Raw genomic sequence first — 14,303 nt, 5'->3', positions numbered from 1 at the left:
AGCGGCACTCATTTGGACCGCTGCATTATTCTTCCCACAGAATAATGTCCACTTCCTGTCTGTCCTAAACAGGGTAACTAAAAATAAATAAAGTAAAAGAATTACTTATTTTATTTCAGCTAGTTGCCAAAATAACTAGTTACTAAGATAACATGAATAAAAATAAAATGAATAAAAACTATATAGATATATTTAAAAATCTAAAATGAATAAAAATGACAAAATACCACAAAATGACAAAAACTTTAACTAAAATAAACATATATAATATAAAAAACTAATTAATAAAACTATAACAGTACTAGTACTATTTTGTTTTAGCTCCATTTAAGCTTAAAAACTAAAATAACTAAACCTGAAATAAAAGTGGAAAAAAACTGTATATATTTTTAAAAATGACAAAAACATCAAAATTACCAAATCTTTAACTACAATTAAAATGACAACAGAAAATATGAAAATAAAAACTAAATTAAAATATTAATAAAAACTGTAACAGTACGAGTACCATTTTTAGTTCTATTTAAGCTTAAAAACTATTAGAACTAAAATTATAACTGATATAAAAATTAACATATATGTAAAAAATAATTAAAATTACTAAATTAAACTTTAATCAAAATTAAAAGAAAATATTAAATGAAAAACTAATTCAAAATAATAATAAAAACTATAGCAGTACTAGTACTATATTTTAGTTCTATTTAAGCTTAAAGGAGTCATCAGATGCCCCTTTTCCACAAGTTGGTATGATTCTTTAGGGTCTTAATGAAAAGTCTATAACATACTTTGGTTAAAATTTCTCAATGGTAGTGTAAAAAACACCTTTTTACCCTGTCAAAAACAGCTCTGCACACAGCAACCCGTTTTGTTGCATGTCTCTTTAAATGCTAATGAGCTCTGCTGACCCCGCCCCTCTCTTCCGTGGGGTGACGAGCCGTTCTCACGAGACTGTAAACTTTAGCCGAATTTAGCCACGGAACTTGCTAACTAGAACATTATTAGAAAAGGCGATTTGCAAAGATTCATAAAAGAACCTTACACTTATCATGGGAGGGGCCTGGGTCTGAGGACGGCTTGATTTGAGAAAGGGGATATTATTTATATCATTATATATATTTTATCATTATAGGGTGGATGTGTACAAACACTGCCAACACACATTTATTTATTTGAACAACAACATGTAAAAGTTAATTTTTCATCTGATGACCCCTTTAAAAAACTAAAATAACAAAAACTAAACCTGATTTAAAAATGAATAAAAAATATATAGATACATAAATAAATTACGAAATGACTACTACTAACTGAAATTAAAATGAGAACAGAAAATGTCTAAATAAAAAACATTCTCCTATTAAGGCAATTTAGGAAGCGCTGGATGACAGAAAGCTTCCTTCGAGAGGAGAAATAACACAGAAACGTCTGGCGTGTGAAGCATCCTGCCAGTGTTTGGAGAGCGTCAGCTGCAAGCGGATGCTGAACATGAGAGTTTATTTATTTCACTGTCTGCCGGTGTGTGAATCTTAGAGAAATGTGTGTTTATAAAGATAATAATAAGTATTATACTGGAAAGATGCTTTGGATAAAAGCATCTGCTAAATAAATAAATGGAAATGGAAACAAATGTGGATTCTCTTAGCACAACAAATATCATGCATTTTAACAGTTATACAGACAAACACACACTGTAAAAAATTTACGGTTAAAAAACGGCAGCTGTGGTTGTCTGAATTTTACTGTAAAAAATAAGGTAGCAACATTTTAGGTTTTATGGTTTTAACTTAAATTTACATTTAAATACCGTATTTTCATTAACTGATATAATGTTAATATACCAACCTATTTAAGTACTGAAATCTGTTTTGTATCTTTGTAATAAACTGATAACCACCAAATGCAGGAGGTGATGAGAAAGTCACATGATGAACCAAAGCCCATCACAAGCAGCTTTTAAATAATAACATATACAGAAGGTGCGCAGTGTCATTCACACAAACGCTAAACACCATCACGGTAACACACATGAAACTGAGATAATGCAATAAACATTAATTTAACAACATTAGATGTAACATACAACCCTAATATACAAAACTGATTAAAAAAAAAAACTAAGAAGAAACATAGTTCTGTCATGACAACTCTCAGAGGGATTGGCATGGTAATGTACGTGACAATGTTAATGTATTTGGTCTTGGCGGAATAGATCTGCTCCGCTGCTGCTGCTGCAGAGCAAGTACCGAGACTTGCTACTGCCAATACCACAACATGCTGCTGTGAGCATGTAAGAAATATTGCTGCTGCAAATATAACATCCATGAAATAACCCCCATATTGCATACGTGAATCCCCTCGTAGCAGATCTACACAGGTGGAGCTGGGGAAGGTGGAGGGTTTCTGAAGCAAACTGCGACTGCTACGGCAAGCACTAGTCATATATTTGAATGTTGAGCAGCGAGCTCATTGGCTACCGATACAGGAGAGAACCAATCAGCTGTGCCACGTGATAATGATGTCATTAGGTCTGACTGAGTTAGACCTATCGGACTGCACCATCTAGAGTTTCATGCCAGAACTCTGTATTTAATTCAACAAAAAAAACATCAAATTTGAAATGTAACGTGAAATGTAAAATCGGTTTACAGTTATCCATTGTAAATGATACGTTCTTTTTCACTTACAAAAACGGTATACTACAGTAAAATTACATGTAATGTCCAATACAGTTTTTCACCGTATATAGTAGGGGAACTTACCGTTAACCATTTAACAGGTTTTTACTGTCGCATTTTTACAGTCTTTTACCGTTAAATTCACGGTCATTTTTTACAGTGCATGCTTGTGTGTCTGTGGAACTCACCGTCCACCGGAGTGAAGTATTCGGGCAGGTGAGCGGCGGCTCCGGCCCCCTGCATCAGCAGCTCTCCGTACGGGTTTCTGTGGCCGGTCATCAGGTGATAATAGTCTGCGTGGGTAGCGCCGGGAGGCGGAGGGGGCAAACCGAACAAACCTCGCTCCTTCAGGTGCTCGTGAGCCACTGCCATGAGCACAGAGAACAATAAGAGAGAGTTAAAGAGGCATGTATTCATGGAAACAGGGCTAAATCTTCAGGATAATCACAACTATGAGCTCATTAACATATGACCCACCCACATTTGCATTATACACCCCCTCAGCTTTCAGAAACTGATGAAAAACTGTGTGAATTATGCCATGTATGCAGAGCAGTGTTATTTTAGTATTATTTATATAACATTATAGTATTATATACTATTATAGTATTCTTTTTTTAGATTTTGAATTGGCTTTTATTTTTATATATTTTCAGTTTTTATTTTAATTTTAGTTTAAGATTTAATTTTATTACAGGCTTTTGCCATTTTTATTAGCTTTTTAAAATAATTAATATTAATTACTATTAGCTTTAATATATTTTAAGTTTTAGTTTAAGTAATTTTAGTACTATATTTAGTATTCAGGGTTATTGTAGTTAACTAACTAAAACTGATTAACTGAAGTTCTTACCATTTAAGTAAATAAATAAATAAATTATACGCATGCACGCACACACACACACACACACACATACATATATATATATATTTCAACTAGTTGCCAAGGCAAAACATTTTAGTTAACTAAAATTAGTTTAACTAAAATTAAAATTAATAAACCTATATAAACATTTTAAAAAACAAACAACAGCAAAACAAAATGACTAAAACTTTAAAATTAACATGAAAGCAGAAAATACATAAATAAAAACAAATTAAAAATATTTATAAAAACTAATACAATAAAAAACGAATTCATAAAAATAACAGTATCTCAGTGACCACCATTACTTATTTTTTTGTTATGTGCTTTTGTCATTTTTATTATTATTTTTTATTTTAAACGTTAGTTTTACTTTTTTAGTACTATTTAAGTTTAGAATAAAAAAAAAAAACTAGAAATGTTGCACTAACTGAAAAAACGTTCAAGTTTATATATTATTTCAAATTTATAACAAAAACAATTTTTAATAGTTTTAGTTAAAAACACTGATGCAGTGTCAGCCAATCAGAACAGACATCATTTGCATATAATCTTAAAGTCTTAAAGGTGCAGTAGAAAAATAGCCTTATATATAATATGGTGGAAAATGATCATTCAAAGATAAAATATCTGTTTTGGTGCAAGAAACATTAACCAACATTATAAGTGAAGCTCTACAGACTCAGTCCACAGGCGTGAGGTCAAGGGCCCTACAGTAAGAACATGTTGACATCTGCACCTACTAAACTTCTTATAAAAGTGTCAGCAGCAATCAGAGACGCAGTTTAACATGTTTAATGCTGAAGAACAGATTACAAGCGCTTAAGACAGAAATACGCTCCATAAGCATGCAAACGCAGTGAATGCTGGTCAATGCACTGCAAGTGTGTCATATAACACCTTTTGAGGATCTCCCAGAATGCACTGGGCACTTGAATCAAACGAACAACAAAACGGTCCCTTATAAAAATAAAAATAAATCATCTGCCTCTCCTTCACTATAGAAACGACTCCCTCTGCCAATGAACACAATCAGAAAGCGTCCTGGATTCTCTCCCAAAGCCTTAATTTCTATATATTCTGACTTGAATAACAAAAAGCTCTTAAAGTAGGAGCCAGCGCTAACAGTGGGTCGGATGCGTCTGGAAAGTGTTCAAGGCCACGTCTACCCATCCGCACTCGCTCGGGCTCAAATAGCCCCATTTCTCTTTCTCGTGGCTCTTTTACGTCTTTATCGCTGTCGGGATCTCCTGCGCGCTGCTTATTTAAGTTTAAAGGTGCAAACACATTACGGCTGACAGACTGTGAAGCGTGATTTATATGTGACTCCGTCGGCCTGTAATTGTAATTCAGCTCCGAGGAGAGGCCTGTTGTCGCTTCGGGACAGAATCGGGAAATTCTGCCTCGTATTCATTTCCAGAACGGCCCTCGAAGGGCAAATCGCAGGACGGGAAAGTTTCACGTGTTTGACAATTCATGGCAATGCTTTTGCAAGCGGCCAAACCCAAATACATACACACATACTCAAACAAAACAGCAGCTTTCAAAAGTTACAATCATTAGAAGTGAAGTTTTGAAATGCTGAATTTGCAAACCCTCGGCTGAGGCTCAAATAACGCCGATCTGTTTCAGACCAACCACAGGAAAGACTAGTTTGGGGTCAGTAAGATTTTTTAAATGTTTTTGAAAGATGTAATGTCTTTTATGCTCACAAAGGTTGCATTTATTTTACAAAAATACTATAAAAATTGTGAAATATTATTAGAATTTCAAATAGCTTTGTTCTATGTGAATACATGTTAAACTGTAATGTATTTCTGTGATGCGCAGCTGTATTTTCAGCATCATTCCTCCAGTCTTCAGTGTCACATGATCTTCAGAAATCAGTATAATATGCTGATCTGCTGCTCAAGAAACATTTCTGATTATTATCAACGTGGAAAACAGTTGCGCTGTCCAATATTTTTCTGGAAACAGTGCTACATTTTATTTTTCAGGATTCACAGATGAATAGAAAGTTCAAAAGAACAGCATTTATTTGAAATATAAATCTTTTGCAACATTATAAATGTCTTTACAGTCACTTTTGAACAATTTAATGCATTCTTGCTGAATACAAATATTAATTTCTTAAATTTTTTTTAATTGTAGTGTACTGCTTTGACTTCCAAAATAATTTGCAAATAAAGAAATAAAAATGGTAAATTAAGAAAAAAGAATAAAAAACTAACTCCACTGTAGTCATTTAAAATTAAGTAGAGTGATAAGTTAAAGTGTAATAAAAATATTAATAACAAAATTAATAATAAAGTCAGAAATAATCTGAGAATGAATAAAAACTATTAAAAGGGTAAATTCCCTGTAGTCGTTCAAATTTGCTGTTAATGTATAAAAATACAATAATAAAAATTTGCAATAAAAATTTATGTTACACGTTTTAGAAATATTTTAGTACTTATTTTTATTTTATTTGAATTGAAACACTTAAAAAATGTAATTTGGACAAGATTACGAGGATCAGAATAAAACCAAAAATTTTAAATTGTAATCACAATTTTTTTAAACAAAATTGCAAATTGCAAAACAATTATTAGAAAAAATTAAATACATATTTATTATTTATTGATATGTATTATTATTATTACGAAATAAAAATGTACAAAATATTAAATAAAAGCAAAATAATAATTATTACTAAATATTATAATATAGTAATATTTCTCTGTACAACCCCCCCTCCAAAAAAATAGAGTATTTAAGAAAAATGCTGAAGTGATGAAAAGCGAGTGCTGTGTGCTGGAGTCTGACTGACCGTCGGCTGGACTCAGTCCTCTCGCCGCTGAGATCATGGACAGCGTGGGGCTGCTGTGTGCCGAGCGAAGGTAATGCTCCACGTGTGGAGAGACGTATGAGTGCGGAGGGAAGAAGCTGGACTCTCCCGGAGACAGACGGATCAGAGAGATGTCCGAGATCACCGGGCTGCCCGCCAAACCTGCAGGACTGGAGAGAAAAACAGATCACCAACGGCACGTTTACCAGAAAATCTCAGTCAGAATGAACTGGAAATCAGCTTCAGAGATTTAAACGACCTGCTCTGAGAGTTAAAGATTGTCGTTTCTCACGCTTTCCTTCTAATGAAAGTCAAAACCGTCATAAACGCCTCTTCTCCTCTCCCATAGTGCAAAGAGGTTATGGGGCTGCATGATTCGAGGAAAAAATTTGATTGCATTTTTTCAGATTGAAATTGTGATTCCGATGGTAAATGTGATAAAAATGTATTATTACTATGTTATAGCCATATTGATACATAATCACAATATTTTGCATTTTAATTTGATTTACATTTAAATAAAATTTCCTTCTAATGAAAGTCAAAACCGTCATAAACGCCTCTTCTCCTCTCCCATAGTGCAAAGAGGTTATGGGGCTGCATGATTCGAGGAAAAAATTTGATTGCATTTTTTCAGATTGAAATTGTGATTCCGATGGTAAATGTGATAAAAAATGTATTATTACTATGTTATAGCCATATTGATACATAATCACAATATTTTGCATTTTAATTTGATTTACATTTAAATAAAATTTTACACACACACACACACACGCACACACACACGCACACACATTTGGTCCCCATAACGTGATAAATACCAGGTACACGCACACACACACACACACACACACACAGTATATACACACACACAGTATATACACACACACAGTATATACACACACACAGTATATACACACACACAGTATATACACACACACAGTATATACACACACACAGTATATACACACACACAGTATATACACACACACAGTATATACACACACACAGTATATACACACACACAGTATATACACACACACAGTATATACACACACACAGTATATACACACACACAGTATATACACACACACAGTATATACACACACACAGTATATACACACACACAGTATATACACACACACAGTATATACACACACACAGTATATACACACACACAGTATATACACACACACACACACACACACACAGAGACACACACACACACGCACACACACACGCACACACATTTGGTCCCCATACCGTGATAAATACCAGGTACACGCACACACACACACACACACACACACACACACACACATACTACACACACACACACACACACTCACACAATAATTAATAAATTGCACATTTTAATACTTACTATTATTATAATTTTTTATTTTAAGTGAAGCACTTCAGACAAGATTAGATTTTTTTAGAGGATCGGATTTTTCTCCTAAAATTTTAAATAGTAATCACTATTTTTTTTATCAGAATCACACTTAGATTTTAATTGCAATTAAAAATTTGATCAGAAAAAAAGATCATAATAATTATTATTACTAAATAAAAATACAAAAATTACTAAATAAAAACAAAATAATAAATATTAATAATTATTATTATACAATAATAATTTAACTGTAAAATAAAATAAAACATAAAAATGTAAAAATTTGAGTATTTACTGTAAGAAAAATAATATACTACTACTACTACTAATTTTAGTTTATATTACAACCTTAAAATTACAATACAAATATTTATGGCTGTCTTAATTTCTTTACAAAGCTTCTTTTGTTGTTGTTTATAAACTCTTCTCAATACAATTTCGGAAAGATGGTTGTTGCATGCTCTGAAACGTGCAAAGCATATGTTTATTTGATTAAACCACTGCCTTTTGTTATTTGATACCTGCACTAAGCCACATTGCGATTTTGGTTTTATTTGCATAGATGGTGCAGCTCCAGTGGTGATATTAGCTGGAGAACCATGATCCTCTGAGATCATTTCTATACGTTTGCTGAACATTTCATCTTCTGTATTCACTCAGCAGGTCTTTAAGGGGGTTTGTTTGTTCCTGTCAAACACTTTCACACACGCTGATCACATTATTCAGTGTTTGACACAGAGCGTCTCGTTTATGAGAGTTTGCCATAACTAATATTCCTGAGGTTTGGCGCTGGACTCGTCTGAGGTGTGATGGGGAAAACTCTCAAACACAATCCAGACCGCTTTCAATCCACGGACACACTTTCATTTGCCTCTTTTCCATCCCTCCTTCAAGGAAACTTCTCGCTGGAGTTCAGGATCATTTCACTTTAAGCTCTTGATGATTTCTGATGATTCCCAGAGAGGAAAATAAAGCAGTGGGACATTTGTTCTGATGAAAAGTCTCGCTCAAATTCAACCACATGCCAAACGTTTGAGGAGGATGACATTAAAAAAACATTACTATATATATGTACAGTGGGGCAAAAAAAGTATTTAGTCAGCCACCAATTGTGCAAGTTCTCCCACTTAAAAAGATGAGAGAGGCCTGTAATTTTCATCATAGGTATACCTCAACTATGAGAGACAAAATGAGAAAAAAATCCAGAAAATCACATTGTAGGATTTTTAAAGAATTAATTGGTAAATTCCTCGGTAAAATAAGTATTTGGTCACCTACAAACAAGCAAGATTTCTGGCTCTCACAGACCTGTAACAACTTCTTTAAGAGGCTCCTCTGTCCTCCACTCGTGACCTGTATTAATGGCATCTGTTTGAACTCATTATCAGTATAAAAGACACCTGTCCAAAACCTCAAACAGTCACACTCCAAACCCCACCATGGCCAAGACCAAAGAGCTGTCAAAGGACACCAGAAAAAAAAATTGTAGACCTGCACCAGGCTGGGAAGACTGAATCTCCAATAGGTAAGCAGCTTGGTGTGAAGAAATCAACTGTGGGAGACACACACACACACTCAATACTCACACACACACACACTCAATACTCACACACACACACACAAAACACACACACACACACACAACACACACACACACACACACACACAAACTACACACACACACACACACACTCACACAATAATTAATAAATTGCACATTTTAATACTTACTATTATTATAATTTTTTATTTTAAGTGAAGCACTTCAGACAAGATTAGATTTTTTTAGAGGATCGGATTTTTCTCCTAAAATTTTAAATAGTAATCACTATTTTTTTTATCAGAATCACACTTAGATTTTAATTGCAATTAAAAATTTGATCAGAAAAAAAGATCATAATAATTATTATTACTAAATAAAAATACAAAAATTACTAAATAAAAACAAAATAATAAATATTACTAATTATTATTATACAATAATAATTTAACTGTAAAATAAAATAAAACATAAAAATGTAAAAATTTGAGTATTTACTGTAAGAAAAATAATATACTACTACTACTACTAATTTTAGTTTATATTACAACCTTAAAATTACAATACAAATATTTATGGCTGTCTTAATTTCTTTACAAAGCTTCTTTTGTTGTTGTTTATAAACTCTTCTCAATACAATTTCGGAAAGATGGTTGTTGCATGCTCTGAAACGTGCAAAGCATATGTTTATTTGATTAAACCACTGCCTTTTGTTATTTGATACCTGCACTAAGCCACATTGCGATTTTGGTTTTATTTGCATAGATGGTGCAGCTCCAGTGGTGATATTAGCTGGAGAACCATGATCCTCTGAGATCATTTCTATACGTTTGCTGAACATTTCATCTTCTGTATTCACTCAGCAGGTCTTTAAGGGGGTTTGTTTGTTCCTGTCAAACACTTTCACACACGCTGATCACATTATTCAGTGTTTGACACAGAGCGTCTCGTTTATGAGAGTTTGCCATAACTAATATTCCTGAGGTTTGGCGCTGGACTCGTCTGAGGTGTGATGGGGAAAACTCTCAAACACAATCCAGACCGCTTTCAATCCACGGACACACTTTCATTTGCCTCTTTTCCATCCCTCCTTCAAGGAAACTTCTCGCTGGAGTTCAGGATCATTTCACTTTAAGCTCTTGATGATTTCTGATGATTCCCAGAGAGGAAAATAAAGCAGTGGGACATTTGTTCTGATGAAAAGTCTCGCTCAAATTCAACCACATGCCAAACGTTTGAGGAGGATGACATTAAAAAAACATTACTAGAGGTATACCTATGATGAAAATTACAGGCCTCTCTCATCTTTTTAAGTGGGAGAACTTGCACAATTGGTGGCTGACTAAATACTTTTTTGCCCCACTGTATATACTGTATATAATGTTTTTTTTCAAATGGAAGTGTTACAAATAAATAGAATATATAATAAAAAAGTTTATTATCCACAAAAACTTTCTTTATGCTCTTACAATATTATTGATAATAAAATATAACGTATAATTAAAAAGTTTAATATTCCCCCCCAAAACAACGAATTAAGCATACTTATACTATATATACTATATACTTACAATATAATATATAATATAAAATAAATTGCAATAAAAATGTATGTTACACTTGAAAAAGTCACATTAATAAAATTAACGTTACACATTTAGGAAATATTTTAATAGCTATTTTCATTTTATTCTAATTGAAATTCTTGAAATTTTTAATTTGGACAAGATTAGATTTTTTTAGATGATCAGATTTTTCTCCTAAAATGAACATTTTATGAAGTATTTTAAAAGCTATTTTCTTATTTTAATTAAAACACTAAAAAATTGAATATGCTTGAAACCTTGAAAAGTTGAAAAAATGCATTCAAGTTTTAAAGGACCTGATTTTTCTCAGATAAACAAACACAAATGAATCAATAGTCGTCAGTTGACAAAAAAACAACACACATATTTCTCTTTAAATACATATTTCTCATCTACGATCATTAAACTTTATTAACTTGCTCCACAGCCAATATCTGATTAGCAAGTTATTGATGTTTTTCCAGACAGTTTTAATGAGATGGAAATCAAAACAGCAGCTAAACATGAGAAACGATGGTTGTAATGGTTTCTCTGTGATGCAACAGAAGTCTTTTATTTCAAATCTCTGACCATAATAAAACATTTCGATCTTCTCAAAATAAAGCTGAAAAACTGCAAACAGCGAGCATGTATGTATATCAGACACATGCATACTTAATACTGGCCTGCGTGTAAAACATCTGCGTTTCAAACAAAAGACACACAGCCCGCTTAAATAAGTAATGTAATATTCAGATTTAACACGCTTAGCCTGTGGAGTGATTCTCATTTTCATAGCAAGAACAATAGAGACGGGTGCTGAAACATGGCCTGTTCTGCACCGGGGGATTGTGGGACCTCGCAAGCCTCTTTCACACCTCCACCCTCCTACAGAGAGCCGGGGCTTCAGGCTCCCAGAATGCAGCGGGGTAACGGCGCTGATGGACGATCGGAGCCAGAATCCAGTAAATCTCAGCGTCCTGAGGCTCTAAACGCAGCCGGATCTGACGGGTCACTCAGAGCTTCAACACGCACCTCATACACACAGTGTTCTCTATATGTGACCCCGGAGCACAAAAGCAGTGTTAAGTCGCACAGGTTTATTTGTAGCAATAGCCAAGAATACAGTTTAAGGGTCAAAATTATAGATTTTCCTTTTATGCCAAAAATCATTAGGATATTAAGTAAAGGTCATGTTCCATGAAGATATTTTGTAAATCTCCTACCGTAAATATATCAAAACTTAATGTTTGATTAGTAATATGCATTGCTAAAAACTTCAGTTGGACAACTTTAAAGATGATTTTCTCAATATTTAGATTTTTTTGCACCCTCAGATTCCAGATTTTCAAATAGTTGTATCTCAGCCAAATATTGTCCTATCCTAACAAACCATACATCAATGGAAATATTATTTATTCAGCTTTCAGATGATGCATAAATCTCCATTTCAAAAAATTGACCCTTATGACTGGTTTTGTGCTCCAGGGTCACACATGAGGAACGAGTGAATTTGGTCAAATTTTTTAAAAGTATTTAGACAGGAGCAAATAGGGCTTACATAGAAGTTAGTTTATTGTATTTTTTTAAATAACTATATTAAATATTAAACTTTTTTCATAAAAAAAAAAAATATTATTCTAAATACATTTACATTTTGTATGTACTATGTACATTTCCAAACATTCATTTTGCCATTAATTGTAATAATCCATTTTAAATATTACTTTTAATGAATACATTTTAAATTCATAAAATCATTTAAATTTTTTATTATCTTTTTATTAGCTTAATAATACTTTATTTTAATCATTACAATAAAAAATGAGAATCAAAACTTTCCTTTTTTAATAAAACTTTATAATTTTGTTATTTTTTAAATCAATGAATATTTTTTTTTAAACTGATAGATAATAATAAAAACTTGTGTTACACATTTTAGAAATTTAATTTTTTATATATATTTAATTTAATTTAATAAAAAAAAACTGAATTTGGACAATGCTAAATAAAACGTGCACTAAATAAGCAACAGGGAGTGATTTTGGACACAGCGCTAGACTGCTGTCCTAATATTTATGGTGTGACATTAACTTTTTTGGCTGTGATTTGATTAGTACCTTTGCATAAAGATGATAGCAAATACCTGTTATCTTCCTGCCATAACAGCGAGAAAGCATAATCACAGCACATAAATACACACTCATTCCCTCTATTAATCTGCCATAATATTGTATTAAAAAGCATCACATGAGTCCAGCGTTTCTGCGTCTATTGTTCAGCAGCGTGAGTGTGTTTGAGTCCCGTCACGAGGCCATTGTTTGTGTGGAGCAGCAGATGGGCAGAGCACCTGTTTCCAGAGCGTGCCAGACTGCCAGGTGCCCATGCGCTGGCATTACTGAGCACTTCAGTGATAGAGACGCGCGCGTTTGCTTTAACACCCATTCACACGCGCTGCGGGACTCCAGAGCTTCACACACACATTCACTCTCCAACATCTCAAAACGCTTCTCCACATTCAATACGGACAATCCTGAGAAACAGAGCACAGAAATCTCACAGGTGTCTCCTCTAGAGATCTCAACAGTGTCTCAACAGTGTCTCCATGTCACCAAAGCATGCAAAGGCACGTGATGAAATGATCTGAGTTGCTCTGCATTCATTTTATAGCTCTATACACTCACTCCTTTTTTTATATAGCAAATGCAATATTTAATTTAAAAAATGTATAAAGTGTATTTAATTAATTAATTAATTGTTATTATCATTATATGGTATATTGATAAATGTATGGTAACAAAAATAATATACATAAAACATTTACATTTATTATTATTATAACATTTAAAGTTATTATTAAATAAAAAATGTAATTGAAAATAAGCACTATATATATATATCTAGAGAGAGAGAGAGAGAGAGAGAGAGGTAGATAGATAGATAGAAAAAATATGCATATATATGTATGCAGTGTGAAATTATAGTTATAAAATGTCTAAATAATAATAATAACATACATAAAGCATTTAAATAACTTCATAAATTATTAATAAATTAAATTAATTAATTAAAAAATACATGGCATTTAGAGAAAATCTGTGTAAAGATAAATTAGATATAAAATATGTAAAAATGTGCAAATATAAAATTTGTCTGCATTTCAGCATATATAAGTGAAGAATATAAGAAGATAAACATTTATATATGACAATTAACTGAATGCTTTAAATATTATTTTCATATTTCATGTTTGTTTCTGTGAGTTGTGGGGACTTTGCATAGACTTCTATTATTTTTATACTGACCAAACAATATTTTTTATAACTAACTCAACCCTAACCCTAAACCTACCCCTTACAGAAAACCTGTTTGCATTGTTACACTTTCAGATAAACACCATTTACTATTTTTAATCATTTTTTTCCC

General features: G+C 32.7%; 1 protein-coding gene across 1 annotated transcript in view; it reads right to left on the bottom strand.

Annotated features, from left to right (window-relative positions):
* Positions 1–14,303, bottom strand: part of LOC107552403 (zinc finger protein GLI2-like) — a 113,608-nt gene that overhangs the window by 33,614 nt on the left and 65,691 nt on the right. The window contains exons 5-6 of the mRNA XM_016234275.1: positions 6,356–6,543; positions 2,867–3,043 (exon numbers count right to left, since the gene is read on the bottom strand). Coding sequence (XP_016089761.1) covers positions 2,867–3,043; positions 6,356–6,543 — 365 coding nt within the window. The remainder of the gene's footprint in view (positions 1–2,866; positions 3,044–6,355; positions 6,544–14,303) is intronic.

This window comes from Sinocyclocheilus grahami, unplaced genomic scaffold (genome assembly GCF_001515645.1).
Source record: "Sinocyclocheilus grahami isolate Dianchi unplaced genomic scaffold, SAMN03320097.WGS_v1.1 scaffold449.1, whole genome shotgun sequence".
In the NCBI taxonomy this organism is placed as follows: domain Eukaryota; kingdom Metazoa; phylum Chordata; class Actinopteri; order Cypriniformes; family Cyprinidae; genus Sinocyclocheilus; species Sinocyclocheilus grahami.
This window is presented reverse-complemented; position numbering and strand designations above follow the sequence as displayed.